The sequence below is a fragment of the Rhinopithecus roxellana genome, chromosome 20 (assembly GCF_007565055.1).
Source record: "Rhinopithecus roxellana isolate Shanxi Qingling chromosome 20, ASM756505v1, whole genome shotgun sequence".
NCBI classification, from domain to species: Eukaryota; Metazoa; Chordata; class Mammalia; order Primates; family Cercopithecidae; genus Rhinopithecus; species Rhinopithecus roxellana.
The window spans coordinates 65674167-65698408 of NC_044568.1; the positions used below are offsets into that span (position 1 = coordinate 65674167).

Sequence of the window (24242 nt, forward strand, 5' to 3'; positions counted from 1 at the left end):
CTGAGGCAGGAGAATTGCTTGAACCTGGGAGGCAGAGGTTGCAGTGAGCCGAGGCCACACCACTGCCACCCTGGGTGACAGAACAAGACTCTGTCTCCAAAATAAATAAATAAAATTTAAAAAAATGGATGAATTAGAGGTAGATGTATCAACATGGATAAATGCTGAGTGAATAAGAGATATGTACAGTATAATGCCACTTGCACAAAGCCTAAGAAGCATGCAAAACACTTATTTATCTATTCATTGTCAGTTTCCCTCTCCAGAATGTCAGTTCATGAGGATATTGTCTTGTTCATTGCTGTATCTCTAGTTCCTAGACTTGGGCATGGCACGTAGAAGACACTCAATAAATATTTGCTGAAAGAATGAATTCCCCCCTCAAATTCAGGCCAGTAGTTACGCTTTGGTGGAAGGGAAGGAAGGAGAGAGACTGGAGAGGGATACACAGAGGGCTTCAATTATTCCTGAGTGTTTTATTATTTAAGAAAATCTGAAGCAGAGCAAAATACTAACTTTGATAAAGCTGAATGTGCATTCAATGTTTTTTATTATTCCATATGACTTTCCATATGTCAGAACATTTCTGCATAATATTTAAAAATATGTCAATAGGTGATTACATGGAAGCTACCAATTCTGTGTTTGGTTTCGTGGATGAGAAGCCTCCAGTATTGTCATTATGACTACTTCTTTCCATGGCACAGGGTTAAGTCCTGGAGGCCCAAGCTAGTCCACCTTTGGAAGAACTCTTGGGCTGTACTTGGGGCAGGTCAATTCCTTTCATGGTGTCCAAGCACTTCAAAGAGCTTCAAGGAAGTGGGAAATATCCAATGCCTTCTGCAATCAACAGATGTGTGCTGAGAGAGGAGAAAAGCTCTCAAGCTACTCTTCTCAAAGTATGGTTTGCCTAACAAGCAGCACTGGGACCAGCTGGGAGCTTGTTAGAAAGGCTTGACCAGAGCTACTGCTTCAGAATCTACATTTTTTTTTTTTTTTTGAGACGGAGTCTCGCTCTGTCGCCCAGGCTGGAGTGTAGTGGCCGGATCTCAGCTCACTGCAAGCTCCACCTCCCGAGTTTTTATGCCATTCTCCTGCCTCAGCCTCTCGAGTAGCTGGGACTACAGGCGCCCGCCACCACGCCCGGCTAGTTTTTTGTATTTTTTAGTAGAGACGGGGTTTCACCGTGTTAGCCAGGATGGTCTCGATCTCCTGACCTCGTGATCCGCCCGTCTCGGCCTCCCAAAGTGCTGGGATTACAGGCTTGAGCCACTGCGCTGGCCAGAATCTACATTTTAACAGGCTATTTATAGATTTGCTTGATAGCCATTGTCCAGCTATGACTGCTGAGGCTATAAATGGTGCAGATACCTCCCTAAGAATCCTCTTTCTCTCAGGCCTGTAATTCCAGCACTCTAGGAGGCCAAGGCAGGTGGATCACCTGAGGTCGGGAGTCTGAGACCAGCCTGACTAACATGGAGAAACCCCGTCTCTACTAATTGTCCCTGTTTGCAGATGACATGATTGTATATTTAGAAAACCCCATGGTCTCAGCCCAAAATCTCCTTAAGCTAATAAGCAACTTCAGCAAAGTCTCAGGATACAAAATCAATGTGCAAAAATCACAAGCATTCTTATACACCAGTAACAGACAAACAGAGAGCCAAATCATGAGTGAACTCCCATTCACAATAGCTTCAAAGAGAATACAATACCTAGGAATCCAACTTACAAGGGATGTAAAGGACCTCTTCAAGGAGAACTACAAACCACTGCTCAGTGAAATAAGAGGACACAAACAAATGGAAGAATATACTATACTCATGGATAGGAAGAATCAATATTGTGAAAATGCCCATACTACCCAAGGTAATTTATAGATTCAATGCCATCCCCATTAAGCTACCAATGACTTTCTTCACAGAATTGGAAAAAAATGCTTTAAAGTTCATATGGAACCAAAAAAGAGCCCGCATTGCCAAGACAATCCTAAGCCAAAGGAACAAAGCTGGAGGCATCATGCTACCTGACTTCAAACTATACTACAAGGCTACAGTAACCAAAACAGCATGGTACTGGTACCAAAACAGAGATATAGACCAATGGAATAGAACAGAGTCCTCAGGAATAATACCACACATCTACAGCCATCTGATCTTTGACAAACCTGACAAAAACAAGAAATGGGAAAAGGATTCCCTATTTAATAAATGGTGCTGGGAAAATTGGCTAGCCATAAGTAGAAAGCTGAAACTGGATCCTTTCCTTACTCCTTATACGAAGATTAATTCAAGATGGATTCGAGTCTTAAATGTTAGATAAAACCATAAAAACCCTAGAATAAAACCTAGGTAATACCATTCAGGACATAGGCATGGGCAAGGACTTCATGTCTAAAACACCAAAAGCAATGGCAACAAAAGCCAAAATTGACAAATGGGATCTAATTAAACTAAAGAGCTTCTGCACAGCAAAAGAAACTACCATCAGAATGAACAGGCAACCTGCAGAATGGGAGAAAAATTTTGCAATCTACTCATCTGACAAAGGGCTAATATCCAGAACCTACAAAGAACTCAAACAAATTTACAAGGAAAAAACAAACAACCCCATCAAAAAGTGGGCAAAGGATATGAACAGACACTTCTCAAAAGAAGACATTCATCCAGCCAACAGATACATGAAAAAATGCTAATCACTGGCCATCAGAGAAATGCAAATCAAAACCACAATGAGATTCCATCTCACACCAGTTAGAATGGCAATCATTAATCAGGAAACAACAGGTGCTGGACAGGATGTGGAGAAATAGGAACACTTTTACACTGTTGGTGGGACTATAAACTAGTTCAACCATTGTGGAAAACAGTGTGGCGATTCCTCAAAGATCTACAACTAGAAATACCATTTGACCCAGCCATCCCATTACTGGGTATATACCCAAAGGATTATAAATCATGCCGCTATAAAGACACATGCACACATATGTTTATTGCAGCACTATTCACAATAGCAAAGACTTAGAGCCAACCTAAATGTGCATCAGTGACAGACTGGATTAAGAAAATGTGGCACATATACACCATGGAATACTACGCAGCCATAAAAAAGGATGAGTTTGCGTCCTTTGTAGGGACATGGATGCAGCTGGAAACCATCATTCTCAGCAAACTATCGCAAGAACAGAAAACCAAACACCACATGTTCTCACTCATAGATGGGAAGTGAACAATGAGATCACTTGGACACACGAAGGGGAACATCACACACCGGGGCCTATTGTGGGGAGGGGGGAAGGGGGAGGGATAGCATTAGGAGATATACCTAATGTAAATGACAAGTTAATGGGTGCATCACACAAACATGGCACATGTATACATATGTGACAAATCTGCACGCTGTGCACATGTACCCTAGAACTTAAAGTATAATTTAAAAAAATACAATAATTAGCTGGGCATAGTGGTGCATACCTGTAATCCCAGCTACTGGGGAGGCTGAGGCAGGAGAATTGCTTGAGCCCAGCGGGGCGGATGTTATGGTGAGCCGAGATCATGCCATCTCACTCCAGCCTGGGCAACAAGAGCGAAACTCCATCTAAAATAATAATAATAATAATAATAATAATAATAATCCTCTTTCTGGCCTCCCAAAGTGCAGGTGGGAGGATTGCTTGAGCCCAGAAGTTCAAGACCAGCATGGGCAACATGGCAAGACCCTGTCTGTCCAAAAATCTAAAACATTAGCCAGGTGTAGTGGCAAATGCCTGTGGTCCCCACTACTTGAGGGGCTGAGGCAGGAGGATCTTTTGAGCCCAGGAGGTTGAGGCTGCAGTAAGCCGTGATCACGTCACTGCACTCCAGCCTGAGGGACAGAATGAGATCCCATCTTAAAAAAAAAAAAAAAAAAATTCTTTTTCCTTCTCTTCCCAATCTAGATGGTACGTTCTCAGCTCTTTCTAGAACAACTTCATGATCTGCAAGACCTTATACCACATTATTTTAGCAACCGAACTAGGACTTTCATCAGGCAGGATCTCACAGAATCACGAGTGTACAAACGTAATAGTGCTGGTTTAAAGCAGTTGGACATCAGGAACAAGGTGATCATTACAAAAGTGACAACCTATCCTCACCTGGCCTGGAATGTACAAGAATCTGAGAACGTATTTCTTGAGCTATGAAAGTTCTCTTTTGTTTAGCAAGAGGTTTCATTTTACCCACCCACAACATATTTCTTATAGAATTTTATGGCTTCCGCATGCTGTTTTATTTTATCCACAGTTGTCAGATATACCCTGGACTGTGTTTGAGAAAGAAATTACAAAGATAAAGCACAAAGCTGCTCCTGCTTGGAAGAGCCACACTCGCCCTGCCCACCACACACAACCCTCCTCCTCCTTTGGCCTAGGCAGAGTTATTTGAAACCTCCTATTTTTCTTTCTGGGCTGCCCCAAATGAGATGCATTGGGTTTAACAGCAGCGATGGCAGGAGAGAGGCCCAAGAAGCGGCTCAGTTTCTTACTTGGCATCCGTTGCTGCTCCATGTCTGGTTGTGGCTCTCCCAGTAATAACACTGAGTGACGGCCGTGATGACCGAGACCAAGCTGGGCGTCTGCTGAGCACCCTTCTGGCTCTCACTCAGCACAGCTCTTATACAGTAGGTGCCAATCCCGTGCTGTAGATGCTCAGGAGTCAGCACCCACGTGTACTCCTCATCTTAGAAGAAAGAAGAGTGCTTACTTGTATATCAAACAGAACAAAAACACCATTAGAACCTCTCTTCTAAAGCATCTATTAATATTTTGCAAATGAGACCATGATAAACCTAGAGTCACAAATGATTGGAAAGAAAATGACCAGTGATACAGTCCCGGGCTCTGGATTACTGCTGTTCCAGTAAAGAACTATTTTCTTTTGTCTGGGTGTAGTGGCTCATGCCTATAATCCCAGCACTTTGGGAAGCCAAGGCAGGCAGATCACTTCAGGTCAGGAGTTCAAGACCAGCCTGGTGAACATGGTGAAACCCCGTCTCTACAAAAAATACAAAAATTAGCCAAGCATGGTGGCAGGTGCCTGTGATCCCAGCTACTTGGGAGCCTGAGGCAGGAAAATTGCTTGAACCTGGGAGGTGGGAGTTGCAGTGAGCTGAAATCACAGCACTATACTCTAGCCCGGTCAACAGAGTGAGACTTTGTCTCAAAAAAAAGAATTATATTATTTTGGCATGTGAACATTTAGGCCTAATGATTTAGAATGCATTATGACATTTAGAAAAATGAAATGATCACACACCTAAGTTAGCAGATAGAAGACTAAGGTAACGAATGAAGCCCCAGGGTGAAGCAAAGATAGGAATAGGGTGGCTTCAGGAACAAAGTCCAGGACTGCACGCCAGGGACCTGAGGTCAGGCCTGGCTCTGTCACAAGCTGGCTGGTAGGGGCTAAGGCGAGTCACCCAGTCTCTCTGGGCCTCAAGCTTTCTCATCTTTCAGATAGTCCTGTCTGTCAAACAAAGGCTCTCGAAGGTCCCTTCCAGCTCTCAATGACATCATTGCCAAGATCAGCAAGAGAAACTGAGTGCATGGAAAGGCACAGTGGCTCATGCCTATAATCCAAGCACTTTGGGAGGTTAAGGCAGGAGGATTATTTGAGCCCAGGAGTTCGAGACCTAGCTTGGCCAACATGGCAAAACCCTGTCTCTACTAAAAATACAAAAAATTAGCCAGGCGTGGTGGTGCACGTGCCTGCAGTCCCAGCTGCTTGGGAGGTGAAGGGATGGGAATTGCTTGAACCCAGGAGGTGGAGGCTGCAGTGAGCCGGCAACGCGCCACCGCACTCCAGCCCGGGCGACGGAGTGAGACTCCGTCTCAAAACAAACAAAAACAAAACTGAGTACCCCTCTGGAATTGGGAAAGGGCCCGTTGGCAATTCATGCAAACTCTGTAGTGGGCAGCCCGGTAGTGAGCATGGCTGCCTCAGGGACTTTGCTTAAAAGCAAGAACTTAAAAGTGATTGTTCCTGTGTGAGCAGGGCCCATGCCAGAGCCAGAGAAAGTTCTCTCAACATGGAAGGTGGTCGTGGTCATGACGGGAGACTGTCGCATGCTTTCTCCATTCAGATTTTTCCCAACGTAAAAACAAATACAAAAGTGTAGCTCTTATTTTTTATTTTTTTATTTTTTTTGAGACGGAGTCTCACTTTGTCACCTGGGCTGGAGTGCAGTGGCCGGTTCTCAGCTCACTGCAAGCTCCGCCTCCCGGGTTTATGCCATTCTCCTGCCTCAGCCTCTGAGTAGCTGGGACTACAGGCGCCCGCCACCTCGCCCAGCTAGTTTTTTGTATTTTTTTTTTTAGTAGAGACGGGGTTTCACCGTGTTAGCCAGGATGGTCTCGATCTCCTGACCTCGTGATCCGCCCGTCTCGGCCTCCCAAAGTGCTGGGATTACAGGCTTGAGCCACCGCGCCCAGCCAACTCTTATTAAGACTTTTCAGTAAAACGTTTAAAGTTGATACCCACAGAGCATGTTTTTGATCCAGTGTATCTGGGCACTATTTCTATCTATCAGGAATTTTTAGTTTTTAGAGACAGTGCCTTGCTCTGTCAGCCAGGCTGGAGTGCAGTCGTATCGTCAAAACGCACTGCAGCTTTCAATTCCTTGGCTCAAGCGATCCTCTTGCCTCAACCTCCCAAGTAGCTAGGACTACAGATGCACGCCACCATGCCTGGCTAACTTTTTTTTTTTTTTGATAGAGACAGAGTCTCACTATGTTGCCCAGGCTGGTCTCAAACTCCTGGGCTTAAGAGATCCTCCTGCTGTGGCCTCTCAAAGTGCTGGCATTACAGGGGTGAGCCACTACACCAGGCTAGACGTTTTTAACTTTAATGTTATGTCTCAGAAATTCTTAACTTTTCTAAACTACAGTACAGTCATTCTGGTCTTATACAAAGACTTATTGAGATATCATCAGGACCGTCTTCCTCAAATCTTAGATTAGAAATAAAGTTGAAATATAAACAACATATTTCATATATAGTCATCTGTAATATATAAATGTGAAGTACATGTAACCCATGGTGCTGTGAACGCAACTTCTGCTGTGGATCTCAACATTTTATTAGGAAAATCTTCAACAATACAGACAGAATTTTACAGGGAATAACCATATAACGATTAACTAGATTCTACAATTAACATCTTACTGAATCTACTTCCTTATGTACATATCCTTATCCATCCCATAATCAATCTTTTAAAAAATGCATTTCAGGCCGGGCGCGGTGGCTCAAGCCTGTAATCCCAGCACTTTGGGAGGCCGAGGCGGGCGGATCACGAGGTCAGGAGATTGAGACCATCCTGGCTAACATGGTGAAACCCCGTCTTTACTAAAAAAATACAAAAAACTAGCCGGGAGAGGTGGCGGGCGTCTGTAGTCCCAGCTACTCGGGAGGCTGAGGCAGGAGAATGGCGTAAACCCGGGAGGCGGAGTTTGCAGTGAGCTGAGATCTGGCCACTGCACTCCAGCCTGGGTGACAGAGCAAGACTCCTTCTCAAAAAAAAAAAAAAAAAAAAAAGTGCATTTCATTGTCACATGTGTCTACACATGTGGCAAAACCACACAGAACTCAATACACACACATACAGAAATGTGCTTGTAAACCTGGTGAAATCGGAATAAAATCAGTGATTGTATTAATGTTATTTTCTGGTTGTGATATACTATAGTTATGCAAGATGCTGCCATTCAGAGAAACTGGATGAGACATATACAAGCTGTCTCTGTTCCTTTTTTTTTTTTTTTTTTTTTTTTTTTTGAGGCAGAATCTCTGTCACCCAGGCTGGAGTGCAGTGGCACAATCTCAGCTCACTGCAACCTCTGCCTCCCGGGTTCAAGCGATTCTTGTGCTTCAGCCTCCTGAGTAGCTGGGATTACAGGTGCCCACCACCATGACCAGCTAATTTTTGTATTTTTAGTAGAGATGAGGTTTTACCATGTTGGTCAGCCTAGTCTCAAACTCCTGACCTCAGGTGATCCACCCACGTCTGCCTCTCAAAGTGCTAGGATTATAGTGTGATTACAGGCAGGAACCCCTGAGTGCCCAGGCTCGCTCTCTTTTTTTTGGAGACCAAGTCTTGCTCTGCAGCCCAGGCTGAAGTACAATGGTGTGATCTCTGCTCACTGCAACCTCCACCTCTCAGGTTTAAGCAACTCTGCGTCTGCCTCCCAAGTAGCTGGGACTAAAGGTGCCCGCGACCATGCCCACCCAGCTAATTTTTTGTATTTTTAGTAGAGACGGGGTTTCACCATGTTGGCCAGGATGGTCTCAAACTCCTGACCGCAGGTGATCCACTCGCCTTGGCCTCCCAAAGTGCTGGGATTACAGGTGTGAGCCACTGCGCTTGGCCTGTCTCTGTTATTTCTTATAACTGCATGCGAATCTACAATTATCTGAAAATAAAAATTTTTTTAAAAAAGAAAAAAATGTGGCCAGGTACAGTAGCTCATGCCTGTAATCCCAGCACTTTGGGAGGCTGAGACAAACAATATTTGAGGCCAGGAGTTCAAGACCAGCCTGGGCAATATGGCAAGACCCTTTCTCTACAAATATATATATATATATATATATATATATATATATTTTTTTTTTTTTTTTTTTTTTTTTTTTGAGACAGAGTCTCGCTCTTCCACCCAGGCTGGAGCACAGTGGTGCGATCTCAGCTTATTGCAAGCTACGCCTCCCGGGTTCACGCCATTCTCCTGCCTCAGCCTTCCAAGTAGCTAGGACTACAGGCACCCGCCACCATGCCTGGCTAATTTTTTTGCATTTTTAGTAGAGATGGGATTTCACCATGTTAGCCAGGATAGGAGGGTCTCAATCTCCTGACCTCGTGATCTACCCGCCTCAGCCTCCCAAAGTGCTGGGATTACAGGCGTGAGCCACCGCGCCCAGCCTACAAAATTAAAAGAAAAAAATTAGCCAGACGTAGTGGTGTGCACTTGTAGTCCCAGCTACTCAGAAGGCTAAGGCAGGAGGATCCCTCGAGCCTGACATTTTGAGGCTGCAGTGAACAACAATGATGGTGCCACTGCACTCCATCCTAGGCAAAACAAAATCAAAGCAAGTTTCTGACAGCTGATTGGGTTTTACCTTTTTGCCACACCTTGTCCTTCGGAAGGGTGATGTTCAGGTGGAAGTGAGTACAGTTAGGCTGATACTGGAACCCCAGGTAGAGCGTCATTAAAAGGGGACTGTCAGGATCTATGCTCACTATCAGGGATTTCTCCAAGGAGGTGATGTTCACTGTGATTGTAAGCTGATCTGTGCTCATGTTGAAGCTGGTGGGATGGGTTTCCATGCTAATGTTTCTCCAGAGCATAATCTAGAATAAGAGACAGTTAATCATTATAATGGTCCATTCATTGATGCCTTTCAAAATCCTTTATATTGATAAGGTAAGGAAACTTCCTAGGTCTTCCTCCTTTTTTCTGAGATGGGGTCTTTCAATCCCTTCAAGGATTTGGACCACAGAAACGTTGTTGGAAGCATTGGAAGTGTGTTACTAAGCGCTAATCGCAAATTGCTCCAAGTCCATGATTTAGTGGAGGACAGGTTGGTCCTGTTGGCCAGGTTGGTCTTGAACTCCTGATCTCAAGCAATCCTCCCGCTTCAGTTTCCCAAAATGCTAGGATTATAGGCATGAGCCACTGTGCCCAGCCAGGTCTTCTTCATTGGATGTCAGTAGCTAATACTGCTGGGATTAAGGGTAAGTACATAGTCCAAGACCTAAAACACTTCTTATTCTTCTTCTTATTTTTGAGACTAAGTCTTACTCTGTCGCCCAGGCTGGAGTGCAGTGGCACAATCTCAGCTCACTGTAAACTTCACCTCCTGGATTCAAGCTATTATGCCTCAGGCTCCAGAGTAGCTGGGATAACCGCCGCCCACCACCATGCTGGGTTAATTTTTGTATTTTTAGTAGAGACGGGGTTTCATCATGTTGACCAGGCTGGTCTCGAACTCCTGACCTCAAGTGATCTGCCTGCCTCCCAAAGTGCTGGGATTACAGGCGTAAGTCAATGCACCCCGCCCTCTAAAACACTTTTTCTAAGGGTAAGGTGTACCTCTTTGTAAAAGTTCCTAATATGTTAATAACAAAACAATGGCACAGTCATCGGTCTAACACGATTCCCTTTAAGTTGTTGCATCCTTCGATCCTGTTCCAGAATATCCCATTCTCTTCTATTTTATTCCCTAAGAATCAGTTCCTACCTCAATGTCCTCCACTAAATCATGGACTTGGAGCAATTTGCGATTAGCGCTTAGTAACACACTTCCAACGCTTCCAACAACGTTTCTGTGGTCCAAATCCTTGAAGGGATTGAAAGCTAGTCCTGTTACCTAGAGACAAGGAAAAGTCCAGTTTTATCCATTGCTGAAATATTTTTAAATGACTCCAATAGAAAGACATATCATACATATAATATGTATATACATGTGTGTGTGTGTGTGCGCGCACACACACACACACACATATATGTATATATATATATTTTTTTTGAGAAAGAGTCATGCTCTGTCAACCAGGCTGGAGTGCAGTGGCACAACCTTGGCTCACTGCAACCTCCACCTCCCAGGTTTAAGCAATTCTCCTGCCTCAGCCTCCCAAGTAGCTGGGACTACAGGTGCATACCACCACGCCTGGCTAATTTTTGTATTTTTAGAAGAGACAGGGTTTCGCTATGTTGGCCAGGCTGGCCTCGAACTCCTGACCTCAGGTGATCCACTCGCGTTGGCCTCCCAAAGTGTTGAGATTACAGGCGTGAGCCACTGCGCCCAGCTGGATATCATATATTAAAGTAAACACTGGGATGTGCCCCTACTAATACTACAAATGAAGTAACATTCCCCATTATAGCCTCTACGAGAAATCGTAAATTAAAGATGAATTATACTTGGGACCCTCAGAATTACTTTTAATCTTTATATCTAGAGGATTCTATTTTACTAGGAAGTAACTATTCTGCTCTTCAGGATAAGGCAACAATGCTACTTTTATTTGTCAGGTAACTGCTGAAAGAAATACAATATATTGATATGACTGGGTTGGTATACTGAGTCAACAATTATTTCGACAGTCCCAGCTTTTAGTAAATAGTGCAGAGGCCGGGCATGGTGGTTCACACCTGTAATCCCAGCACTATGGGAGGCTTAGGCAGGCCAATCACTTGAGGTCCATAGTTCGAGATCAGTCTGGCCAACGTGGCGAAACCCCGTCTCTATACAAAAATTAGCCAGGCATGGTGGCGGGCGCCTGTAATCCCAGCTACTTGGGAGGCTGAGGGAGGGGAATCGCTTGAACCCAGGGGGTAGAGGTTACAGTGAGCCGAGATCACGCTACTGCACTCCAGCCTGGGTGACAGATTGAGACTCCATCTGGAAAACAACAACAACAACAACAATACAACAACAACAAAAAACAAACTGCAGAGTTGAGATCAATCCAAATCACAGCACAGAAATTTAGTTAAATCCAGAAATCTGCTTAATGCTCCCAACTTCTACAGTGGATCGTTTTTAAGAGGCCTCTATCCCTGCCAGTATAAAATAAAAACGAATGCCACATCAACTCTCTCATCTGATCTGGTCTGTTCAGCTTACATTTCATGGTACATTACTTTCACCCAAATGCCTCCATGGCCATCAGATCCCATGTTCATTCTGACCACGATCAATTTCACACTCACTTGGACATTAACTCCTGGGTGTTGATTCAAGAGCTCCTTCAAAGCCAAAGCCGACGGAAAGCCCAATCTCACAGGGGCTGGGTGACCCAGAGTGTAAGAGCTCAGTGGTAAGGTGGATGTGTTTTGTCTAATGAGAAAAGTTAAAATGGAAGTCAATTTTTGTATGTTCTCTGAAAGTGAAAACCACAGTGAAACTCTCCCTGTTCCTTCCTCTCACTAACCTGCTCAGCAGCAGACTAGCAATGGAGGAGGTCAAAGTCACTGAAGACTCGGAAGACCGGTTCTGCTCTAGAAATGCTTCCCCGATATTCCCAAGCTCTGCCAAGGACATTTCCAGGATGTCTTCTACCTGCATGGAGAGGAAAACTGTGTCACCTGTAAAACCTCAGTGTCTTATGTTAGTAAAATGTTTTGGAGAAGACTGGAAAAGGAATTTTCACAGTGACGTAATGAAGGGTGGTATTCCTTAGAGAGGGCCTTGGACTCTCAAAGTACCTGCAACCTGGCTAAAGACTTACCGTCCTTTGAACCAAACTAAGAGGGCCTGCCAAGGAAATATGCCTTTGCCCCATCATATAATTGCCCCAGACCCGCTCATGATAGAGTTTTTAAATGACAGCTTTATTGAGATAACTTTCACACATATACTTCATCCACTAAGAGTATATAATTTAATGTTTTTTAGTATATTCACAGGGTTGTGCAACCATCACCACAATCTAATTTTAGGATTCATCCTCCCTAAAATAAATACTCCTGACCTCAGGTGATCTACCTCCCTGGTGGCTGGGTGCGGTGGTTCATACCTGTAATCCCAGCACTTTGGGAGGCTGAGGCAGGTGGATCACTTGAGGTCCAAAGTTTGAGACCTACCTGGCCGACACTGTGAAACCTTGTCTCTACTAAAAGTACAAAAAATTAGACAGGCATGGTGGCGTGCGCCTGTAGTCTCAGCTACTCGGGAGGCTGAGATGGGAGAATAGCTTGAACCTGGGAGGCAGAGGTTGTAGTGAGCCCAGATCACGCCACAGCACTCCAGCCTGGGCAACAGAGCGAGACTCTGTCTCAAAATAAAATAAACCTGGTACCCATTAGCAGTCACTCTCCATTTCCCCATCCCTAGTCCCTCTAGCTCTAGGCAACCACGATTCTACTTTCTGTGTCTATAGATTTACCTCTTTGGGACATTTCATATAAATGAATCACAACATACAGTCTTTTGTGACAAGCTTCTTTCACCTAGCATAATGTTTTCAAAGCTCATGTTGGAGCATGTACCAGGACTTCATCCCTTTCTGTTGCTGAATAATATTCCATTGTATGAACAGACCAGATTCTACTTAGCCATCTGTCAGATCGTAGACGTGTGGGTTATCTCCACTTTTTGGCTATTTAGCTACTAAACCATGCTGCTACAAAGATGAGCGTACGAGTTTTTGTATGGACATATGTTTTCAACTCTCTTGGGTAGATGCTAGGAGTAGAATTGCTAGGTTACATGGTAATTCTATTTTTTACATTTTAAGCAACTGCCAAATTGTTTTCCAAAGTGGCTGCATCATTTTACAATTGAACAACGGATAGGGTTGCAAGTTCTCTGCATCCTTGCCAATACTTGTTATTTTCTGTTTTTGGGTGTGAAGCAGCATCTCATTTTGGTTTTGACTTGCATTTCCCTAATGACCAATGAAGTTGAGCATCTTTTCATGTGAATAGCAAACATAACCTATGAGTATTTGCCTTATGCCAACACTTTCCTAAATTCCTTTTTTTTTTTTTTTTTGATGGAGTCTCACTCTGTTGCCCAGGCTGGAGTGCAGTGGCACGATCTCGGTTCACTGCAACCTCTGCCTCCCGGGTTCAAGTGATTCTCCTGCCTCAGCCTCCTGAATAGCTGGGATTACAGGCACGTGCCACGACGCCTGACTAATTTTTGTATTTTTAGTAGAGATGCAGTTTCGCCATGTTGGCCAGGCTGGTCTCGAACTCCTGACCTTAGGTGAGCTGCCTGCCTTAGCCTCCCAAAGTCTTGGGATTACAGGCATGAGCCACCGGGTCCAGCCCCTAAGTCCTTTTCACTTGATTACAGCACTAGGGAGTATTGGCTCACTGGTAGGTGGGGAGGGAGACCCCAGAGAAGGCTTGGCAGAGTGGTTTTTCTGCAGCACATACTTCAGCAAGATTCTCTTTAAAGGTCTGGGGAGAGGCTGATACCTGGACCTGTCAAGATTAAAATGCTTCTAAGCAGATCTGGCCACCTGCATATCTGGCACCTACCTGCTCAGTATCACGCTTGGATTCCAGCCAACTTCCTTCTTCAGCTTTGATGACATCGTTGCAGGAATGAAAGGGGCAGACAGTCGCATGAACTTTGAAGTCCAGACTGCTGTTGTTCAGAAATGGGATCCTGAGTAACTCCTCACTCAGGTAAATAAGGGAATTGATGAGATTAACCTGGGAGTATTAGAAAGCAAACATACATCCTTGAATTGTTTATTATTGCTTTTTTTTTTCTTTTTCTTTTTTTTTTTTTTGGGAGACAGAGTTTCACTCTTGTTGCCCAGGATGGAATGCAATTGGCTCACTGCAATCTCCGCCTCCCGGGTTCAAGCAATTCTCCTGCCTCAGCCTCCTGAGCAGCTGGGACTACAGGCATGAGCCACCATGCCTGGTTAATTTTGTATTTTTAGCAGAGACAGGGTTTCTCCATGTTGGTCAAGCTGGTCTCTCGAACTCCCGACCTCAGGTGATCTTCCTGCCTTGACCTCCCAAAGTGCTGGGATTACAGATGTGAGCCACCATGCTCAGCCTATGATTGCTTTTTAAAATTTTAAGAGATGTGGTCTTGCTCTGTTGCCCAGGCTGGAGTGCAGTGGTACAATCATGGCTCACTGCAGCCTTAAACTCCTGGGCTCAAGCAATCCTCCTTCCTCAGCCTCCCCAGTAGCTAGGACACAGGTGTGCACCACCACGCCTGACTAATTTTTAAAATTTTTTTGTAGAGGTGGGGGCTCACTGTGTTGCTCAGGCTTGTCTCAAACACCTGGCCCCAAGAGACCCTCCTGTCTTGGCCTCCCAACGTGTTTGGATTACAGGCATGAGCCATATACCTAGCGCATGATTGCTTAAAATTTGCATACTTATTAGCAGCTTAATATTCTTTATACATTTCAAATACATTTTATTTAAAAAGTTACAATTTGACAGGGAAGAATATATTATTTCATATAACCTATAAGGGAGGATTCATATTTCATGTTATTTTGATGAACTAACAATTCTTTTTGAGTGGTAAGTAGACCAAACATTCAATTAACACCACCAGACTAAGAAAAGGAATGAAGATAAGACCAATGCTGAGTTTTTTGTCTTTTTAACTTGAGACAGAGTGTGGCTGTGTCACCCAGGCTGGAGTGCATTGGTAGAGTCTTGGCTCACGGCAATCTCCACCTTCCAGGCTCAAACCATCCTCTCATCTCACCTCCCAAGTAGCTCTGACTACCGGCGTGCACCACCACACCCGGTTAAGTTTTGTATTTTTGGTAGAGACAGGGTTTCACCATGTTGCCCAGGCTTGTCTTGAACTCTTGGGCTCAAGCTATCCACCTGCTTCAGCCTCCCAAGGTGCTGGGATTACAGGTAGGAGCCACCGTGTCCCACTGAATGCCCAGACTTCTAACAAATACATCAGCAAGGCAGTAAACTGATTAATGAACAAACGAACAAACACAGTATATCCAAGAATGTCACTACTGATCAATTTAATTCATAACTTTCCAGATTTAAAGGTACAAATATGCTTGCTAAAATTTAAATATAGTCTTTATAATGCTAAGCTTGGCATAAGGCACAATATCCAGATTCTCTTTTTCTTTTCTTTTTTTTTTCTGGAGACACAGTCTCTCAGTCATCCAGGCTGGATGGAGCGCAGTGGCGTGATCTTGGCTCACTGCCTCTGTCTCCTGGGTCCAAGCGATTATTGTGCCTCAGCCTCCCAAGTAGCTGAGATTACAGGCGCCCACTATTGAGCCCAGCTAATTTTTGTTTTTTTCAGTAGAGACAGGTTTTGCCATGTTGCCCAGTCAGGTCTCGAACTCCTGGCCTCATGTGATCCATCCGCCTCAACCTTCCACAGTGCTGGGATTATAGGCGTGAGCCACCACACCCAGCCTCAGATTCTCTTTTTCTGTTTTCCATGTTTCCCTCTCTCCTATCTTCTTCCCTCCCAGTCACCCTCTGCTTACCTGAGCTGGCTTAACAAATCTTGGGGTTAAGGCTGTTAGTTTCTGGAGGAACTCACAAGCTTCCTGTAGTTTGTTATGAGCTTGCAAACCATGAACTGCTCTGCTGAAGTTCCCTGCTGTCTCATCTACGACCTACCGGGAACAAAGAAGTTGTCAAAATTACTTCTACAAGATTACTGTGCTGTAGTAGTCGGGGAGATTGTTTTAATCAAAGTTGACCTTGGATAACGTTATAAACTCTATGAATCACAGCTCTCTGAAACAGTGATTACTTTCAGAAGCTTTACTTCTTCCATACGATCGAGAAAATGAATAACGAGGTTAGACAATGATTGCTCCAAGGGCAAATGAATCTGGAAATAAGATTTATAGCAGTAACTTTAAGTCTTAAGGCCATGAGCAAAGATGAGGGAAACTTGGAAATCAAAAAGCCAAAACTAAACTTTTCTATTCAGAAGTAAGTTTTCCTGTCAGGTTTCCCTCTGTGCGTGTTTCTCTCCATCCAAATGTTCATATTTAAGGCCGGGCGTGGCGGCTCACGCCTGTAATCCCTGTGCTTTGGGAGGCCAAGGCAGGCAGATCATTTGAGGTCAGGAGTTCAAGAGCAGCCCGGCCTACATAGCAAAACCGTCTCTACTAAAAATACAAAAATTAACCAGGCATGGTGATAGACGCCTGTAGTTCCAGCTACTCGGGAGGCAGAGGCAGGAGAATCTTTTGAACCTGGGAGGTGGAGGTTACAGTGAGCAGAGATTGTGCCACTGCACTCCAGCCTGGGCAACAGAGTGAGAATCTGTCTCAAAAAACAAACAAGAGTTCATATTCAAGAGGTAATGACTTAAAATGACTCAAAACAGGAGGTGGGAAGCAGAAAACCTCCCTCCCCTAAGAAACAAACTGAGCAAGTGGCCGCGGTCCCAAAGCTTAAGCGGCCACTGCACTTGCCCTTGAAGTCCAACCCTCAGGCGATCACCGTTAATGCCAACTCCGTGGTGCATTTCTGGAGAACAGCTCACTCACAGCCTAATTCAATCACATAGTCAAGAAATCTTGATTAAATGCTGAACACTGCTAAATTCTCTTAATATTTCTAATAATTTATTATAGATTCTTTTGGATATTCTACACTTCAGGATTTCTATTTAAGAAAAAAAAAAAAAAAAAAAAACTCTTTGCTTAAACTCCTGTAGGTCAGTTTCTCCCCCCAGTAGAACACCAAATTTCCATTACCCTTGCAGGCAGATCCAGAGTGAACAGGATTATGTTTCTGCAGGGAAATGTTCAACTGCATATAAACAGGGCTCGCTTGAATTTAGGGGAACAAAAGCATGGGGGAAGCAGGATTATTTTCTTCAGTCAATACTGTCAAAGGGGCTTTGCCTTTTTTTGGGTGAGTTTTGCTTTGTTGCTCAGCCTACAATACAGTGGCACAATCACGGTTCACTGTAGTCTGGACATCCCAGGCTCAAGCGACCCTCCCACCTCATCCCCCCAAGTAGCTGGGACTACAGGTACACACCACCACACCTGGCTAATTTTTTTTTTTTTGAATTTTAATAGAGACAAGGTTTCATAATGCTGCCTAAGCTGGTCTCAAACTCCTGGGCTTATGTGATCCTCCACCTCGGCCTCCCATAGTGCTGGGATTACAGGCGTGAGTCACTGTGCCCAGCTAATTTTAATAGAGACAGGGTCTCACTATGTTACCCAGGCTGGTCTCAAACTCCTGGGCTCAAGTGAACCTCTCACCTTGGCCTCCCAAATACTGGGATTTTAGGTGTGACTCACTGAGTCTGGCTGCCTTGTTGTCTATGTTTTCGGGAGGAAGGAAACAAGGCAAAAAGAGAGGACAGTGAGTAGGAGGAATTGTCTAGAAGTTTGCTGCTGCTGAAAAAGCAGGGTAGGTGAACAAAACCTCTTCCCCATCTGAAGCATTAAATACAAGAGCATCATCAAGGAAACGCTGGGCTGTGTATGTGCCGTCAAATTGGCCATTTCCAAGGACTTGTTTAGTTTTTCTTTGGATTGGCATATATGCTGATTTGTCAGATATTCTTAGGTGCAGTTCTGCAGGGAGGCAAATGGTAAACCGAGTACTTTTTTGGGGTCACAAAGCTACCTAGTTGTGACTTGAATTTCCCACGTTTACCTGACCAGATGCATTATGCAATGACACTTGTAAATGAGAGGTGACGGTATTCAGATGAGCTGCTTCCTTTGGGCTTGAAGTTGTTTCTGCCATAGATTGCCCAGCATGTGTGACAGACACAGGCGTGGTGAGCTGTGTTATCACAGGCAGAGGCTGGCTGCTGGGTTCAGATGTGGCTGTTACCTGTGATGTGATATTTTGTAGTACTGAAGGAAACGGGCTGATGGGATGACACAGGGTCTTGGACTAAAAGATAAAAATAAGTAAAATAAAAGGCTGAATCTGATTTACCATTTAATAATTAAGGCAGCATTTCCCCAAATGCTCTGAAACTCTGTCCTATGAGATATTAATAAGCATTTCTGTTCAAAAATTCTGTGCTCAGAATTTTGAAATTTTGAATTTTGAAATTTTGAGAAAGCTGCATATTACTTAAGATTCATGATTTATATTAGAGTATTTATTGTCAATCATTCAACAAATTGTTACACATCTATAAGCTGCTGAGGATGTTCTGGAGAACTGAATATGGCAATGAGCAAAAGGAGCCAAGTTCCTGCCCTTGTTGAGCCTGTGTTAGTGGTAGAGGCAGAAAGATAAATTATGTCATGTATTAAATAAGTGCTATGAAGAAGAAAATAAGGGTAAGCAGAGAGAAAGTGGATATCATGGAGGGTGTTCAGTGGTAAGGAGAGGATTTCTTGAGACTGGGTGTCACTGTTTTCTGGGCTGGAGTGCACTGGCACAATCATGGCTCCCTACAGCCTTGACTTCCTGGATTCAAGTGATCCTCCTGCCTCAGCCTCCCAAGTAGCTGGGACTACAGGCACACACCACCATGCCTGGCTACCTTTTTTTGAGATGGAGTCTCACTCTGTTACCCAGGCTGGAGTGCAGTGGCGCCATCTCGGCTCACTGCAGCCTCCTCCCCCTGGTTCAAGCAATTCTCCTGCCTCAGCCTCCTGAGTGACTGGGACTACAGGAACACACCACCACACCTGGATAATTTTTGTATTTTTAGTAGAGACAGGGTTTCACCACGTTGCCCAGGCTGGTCTCAAACTCCTGACCTTAAATGATCCACTGCCTCAGCCTCCCAAAGTGCTGTGATTACAGGCATGAGTCACTGCACCCGGCCTTTTTTCACTTTTTTATAGACAGGATTTCACTATGTTGCCCAGGCTGGTCTCGAACTCCTAGCTTAAATGATCCACCCGCCTCGGCCTCCCAAAGTGCTGGGATTACAGGCATGATCCACCGTGCCTGGTGCAGATGTTATTTTTAATGAGGCAGGAAGACAAAGGGCTTTGCAGAACAGTGGCATGATTTCACTTTGTTTTAACGGATCCTTCTGTGTTTTAAATGATCAACCATTCTGTTGAGAAGGGTCAGAAAAAGGGGCAAGAGTAGAAGCTGATCAGTAGGAGGCAAATGTAAACATTCATTTTTTCTTTCTTTCTTTTTTTTTTTTTTTTGAGATGGTGTCTTCTTCTGTCACCCAGGCTGGAGTTCAGTGGTGTGATCTTGGCTCACCGCAAACTCCACCTCCCAGGTTCAAGCAATTCTTCTGCCTCAGCCTCCCGAGTAACTGAGATTATGGGCGCCCGCCATCACACCCTACTAATTTTCATATTTTTAGTAGAGACGGGGTTTGACCCTGTTGGCCTGGCTGGCCTCGAAATCCTGGCCTCAAGTGGTCGACCCACCTTGGCCTCTCAAAGTGCGAGGACTACAGGCATAAGCCACTGCACCCAGCCGGCAAATGTGAAAGTTCAGATGGGAGATGGTGACTTGTACCGTGTGGTGATCATGGTGACGACAGTGAGAAAGGGGTTACATTTGGGACCTGTGAAAGACTGCAAAGTCTATAGTCAAAAGCCTTTGTTTTCTTCTCTTCTGATAACATACTATAGGGGTGGCAAAACTTCACCTCCATTCTCTTAGGACTCCAGCTGGGCCTGAGAATTAAACTGACATAAGATAAACAGGAGAAAAGCACACACATTCATTGAGTCCAAGTTTTACGTGGCACAGGCGTCCTCATAAGAAAATGAAGACCTGAAGCAGCAGTTAGAGTCCGTCTCTCCTGTGCTGAATTGGACAAAGAGTAGTTAGTTGTGAAGAAGCAAAATTATGTGGGGAGGCTTAAAAGATAACATTATCTTAACAAGGTCTGTGCAGATTCTCTCGGTCTTGACTTCTGCTCCTGGAGGATAAGAAAGTTGCATATTCTACATGAGAATTTTATCTCCTGTTTTTAAGAAACAGTACCAAGGTCAGAGTGCTGTTTTTGCACCTGCCGTTTTTCAAATGCCTTTAACTGAAAGCATCAATATACCAGAGTGGCATATTTTTAACCCTTTCAATTTCAAGGGCTAGTGGTTGTTGTTCTGCAGAACACAGCTTGGGGAATACTGATGTGAGGGATTTTTTTACTTCATCCCGATTTTTTTTTTTTGAGATGGAGTCTCACTCTGTCACCCAACCTGGAGTGCAATGGCACAATCTTGGCCCACAGCAAACTCCACCTCCCGGGTTCAAGCAATTCTCCTGCCTCAGCCTCCTGAGTAGCTGGGATAACAGGCATGCACCACCACGCCTGGCTAATTTTTGTATTTTTAGTAGAGACAAGGTTTCACCATGTTGGCCAGGCTGGTCTCGAACTCCCGACCTCAGGTGATCTGCCTGCGTCGGCCTTCCAAAGTGCTGGGATTATGGGTGTGAGCCACCATGCCCGGCCCCTGTTCTTTTACACCGTTAGAGACACTTATTTTTGCAGTAAGCATTGAGTCAAACAAATGCGTATCTGTGTTTAGGCATCAACTGAAGGGTTTCTACATAGGACACAAGGGCAAGAATGCTGAGAGATTTCTTGAAGGTGAAACTTTATAGATTGTGTGGACAGTTTCCACTTTTTTTTTTTTTTTTTTTTTTTTTGAGACAGAGTCTCGCTCTGTAGCCCAGGCTGGAGTGCAGTGGCCGGATCTCGGCTCACTGCAAGCTCCGCCTCCCGGGTTCACACCATTCTCCTGCCTCAGCCTCCCGAGTAGCTGGGACTACAGGCGCCCGCCACCTCGCCCGGCTAGTTTTTTTGTATTTTTTAGTAGAGACGGGGTTTCACCGTGTTAGCCAGGATGGTCTCGATCTCCTGACCTCGTGATCCGCCCGTCTCGGCCTCCCAAAGTGCTGGGATTACAGGCTTGAGCCACCGCGCCCGGCCCAGTTTCCATCTTTATTTTCCTTTCCCTTTCTGTTTGATGTTTACATTTTATTGCATTGTGTTTTTGTAAGACGCCACAAGTCCTTTTTGGAACGAAGCAGGGAATAAACACCCAACCAACAAATACATGATAATTACATCAGCATGAAAGCCAGAAAGATAGGCTTTAGAAATTCCTATAACAAGTTTGGAGATGGTGGCTCACACCTGTAATCCCAGCACTTTGGGAGGCTGAGGCAGGTGGACTGCTTGAGGTCAGGATTTTGAGACCAGCCTGGCCAACATAGCAAAACCTCGTCTCTACTAAAAACGCAGAAATTAGCCGGGTTTGGTGGCACAGGCCTGTAATCCCAACTACTTGGGAGGCTGAGGCAGGAGAATTACTTGAACCCGGGAGGTAGAGGTTGCAGTGAGCCAAGATCACACCACTGCACTCCAGCCTGGGTGACAGAGTGAGACCCTGTCTCAAAAAAATAAATAAATAAATAAAAATAAAAATAAATCCTTGAAGCACCTATTAAGCCCTTTTTTTTCCCTGCATGTAAGTACTTTATTTTCCTTATTAGAAAACTGTATTCAGAACACTTTAGAAGATCGGGCCGGGCGCGGTGGCTCAAGCCTGTAATCCCAGCACTTTGGGAGGCCGAGACGGGCGGATCACGAGGTCAGGAGATCGAGACCATCCTGGCTAACACAGGGAAACCCCGTCTCTACTAAAAAAATACAAAAAACTAGCCGGGCGAGGTGGCGGGCGCCTGTAGTCCCAGCTACTTGGGAGGCTGAGGCAGGAGAATGGCGTAAACCCGGGAGGCGGAGCTTGCAGTGAGCTGAGATCCGGCCGCTGCACTCCAGCCTGGGCAACAGAGTGAGACTCCGCCTCAAAAAAAAAAAGAAAAAAAAAAAAAAAAAAAAAAAAAAAAAGAAGCTCGAGCTCTGACCAGATCTACCAGGTATGACAAAGAGATCAACATTTCACAATGTATGTTGTCAGGGGAAGTACTTACCAGATGAGCAGGAAGAGGATGGTGACATGAGGTTGAAAGAGGACCAGGTCCTATAGAAAAAAGAAGGCAGACTAAGTTCAAGTAAAAGCCTAAGACAGAAATATTTGTTTTACTTGAGGACTTCTTATTCATGGCTAAAAAATAATGCAAATTGTTTTACATAGAAAATCAAGGCCGGGCATGGTGACTCATGTCTGTAATCCCAGCACTTTGGGAGGATGAGGCAGGCAGATCACTTGAGGTCAGGAGCTTGAGACCAGCCTGGCCAACGTGGTAAAACCCCATCTCTACTAAAAACATAATAATTAGCTGGCGTGGTGGCAGGTGCATATAATCCCAGCTACTTGGGAGGCTGAGGCAGGAGAATTGTTTGAACCTGGGAGGCAGAGGTTGCAGTGAGCCGAGATCGTGCCACCGCACTCTAGCCTGGGCAACAGAGCTAGATTCCACACCACCCCCGCCCCCCGCAAAAAAATAAAGATAAGGAAGGAAAGACAAAAGGGAACCTATGCTGATCACTCAAGAACCTGGGAATGGAATCCAGAGGACTCCAAGAAAAGCACAGCCCTGAAAATTATTAACAGCAAAATCCAGAAAAAAAGTTCAGAAAGCTGTAAATACGTCCTTAATAGGAACGAAAAAGGTTATTTCCCCAAATAAAAGGTCTCACATATTTATTACTGCATCAGCTTACGAGTGAAGAGCATAGAAACAAAGAGAAAAACCATTTTCCCAATAAAACATGCCTGAAAATGTGGTGACTTATTCAGCTTGAAATGGTGAGGTGACAGTGATTGATATAGAGATGACCTTGATTGATACAGCATAAGTACATGTGCCATCTTAACGTGCAATTCCTTACAGACCCAGCATGCCTCTTCTCCAGTGTCTCCTCCTGGAGTTGTACCTGATTTTATCAGTTGTATGTGATTTTATCATCCACTGGGGAATCCGATGATTTTGCTTTTATTTCTTGGCCAGGGATCACTTGATTCTGAAAGTCTTGTGAGAAGACATGGCAAGAAACCGAGTCAACCACAGCCACCAGGATGATGGAGAAGGGTAGAGGGAACCAAACAAAATCGTAAGGATAAACCATTTGAAGCTAACATGCGCCAGAATGAGGTACATTAAAAGAAAAATAAATGATATCAAAGGATTTCAAGATGACAAAAAAATACTGTACAAAAATTAAAATCCACCTGGGAGGGAATACTGAGCAGATGTGGAAAAATTAGTCCTTGATATGGAAGATAAATGTAAGGTGCCCTCCTCTAACAACAGAAAGGGTGATCAACATGAAACCATTCCTTTCATCTAAAGAGAGTACAGGAAAGACACAGAGGATAGGAAGCAGCAATGCGGCACATAGATACCTGATATTTCTTAAGGACAGAACCAGAACAAATGAAATAGAAGTGATACGTAGGATGTTCTTGATTCAAGAAAGATGTGTGTATGCAGCATCATGTTCTAGGCACAATGAGTGAAAAGTAACCTAGATGCACACTAAGAAAATTTTTGAATCACAAAAAACTTTTACAAACAATCTGATAGAGACTTTAAAAGGCTGCTTGGAGTGCGGTGACTTGATTATGGCTCTAACAGCCTCTAACTCTGGGTTTAAACTATCCTCCTGCCTCAGCCTCCTGAGTAGCTGAGACTAGAGGCATGCACCAGCAAACCTGCCTAAGTTTTTTTTAATTTTTATTTTTAAAAGTTTTTGTAGAGACAGAGACCCAGTATGTTGCCCAGGTTGGACTCGAACTCCTGGCCTCAAGCAGTCCTTCCAACTCAGCCTCCCAAAGTGCTGGGATTACAGGTGTGAGCCAAAGTCTGCTGAGGGGAGATCCAGCCCGCAAACTTTATAAAGGATTCT

General features: G+C 44.4%; 1 protein-coding gene and 1 pseudogene across 1 annotated transcript in view; both read right to left on the bottom strand.

The window, feature by feature from the left end:
• Positions 1-24242, bottom strand: part of PKD1L3 (polycystin 1 like 3, transient receptor potential channel interacting) — an 88119-nt gene that overhangs the window by 56449 nt on the left and 7428 nt on the right. The window contains 9 exon segments of the mRNA XM_010354081.2: positions 4525-4718; positions 9150-9381; positions 10272-10400; positions 11747-11873; positions 11968-12095; positions 14024-14200; positions 15991-16122; positions 18140-18385; positions 22364-22413. Coding sequence (XP_010352383.1) covers positions 4525-4718; positions 9150-9381; positions 10272-10400; positions 11747-11873; positions 11968-12095; positions 14024-14200; positions 15991-16122; positions 18140-18385; positions 22364-22413 — 1415 coding nt within the window.
• On the bottom strand, positions 23222-23380 carry LOC115895161 (annotated as a pseudogene).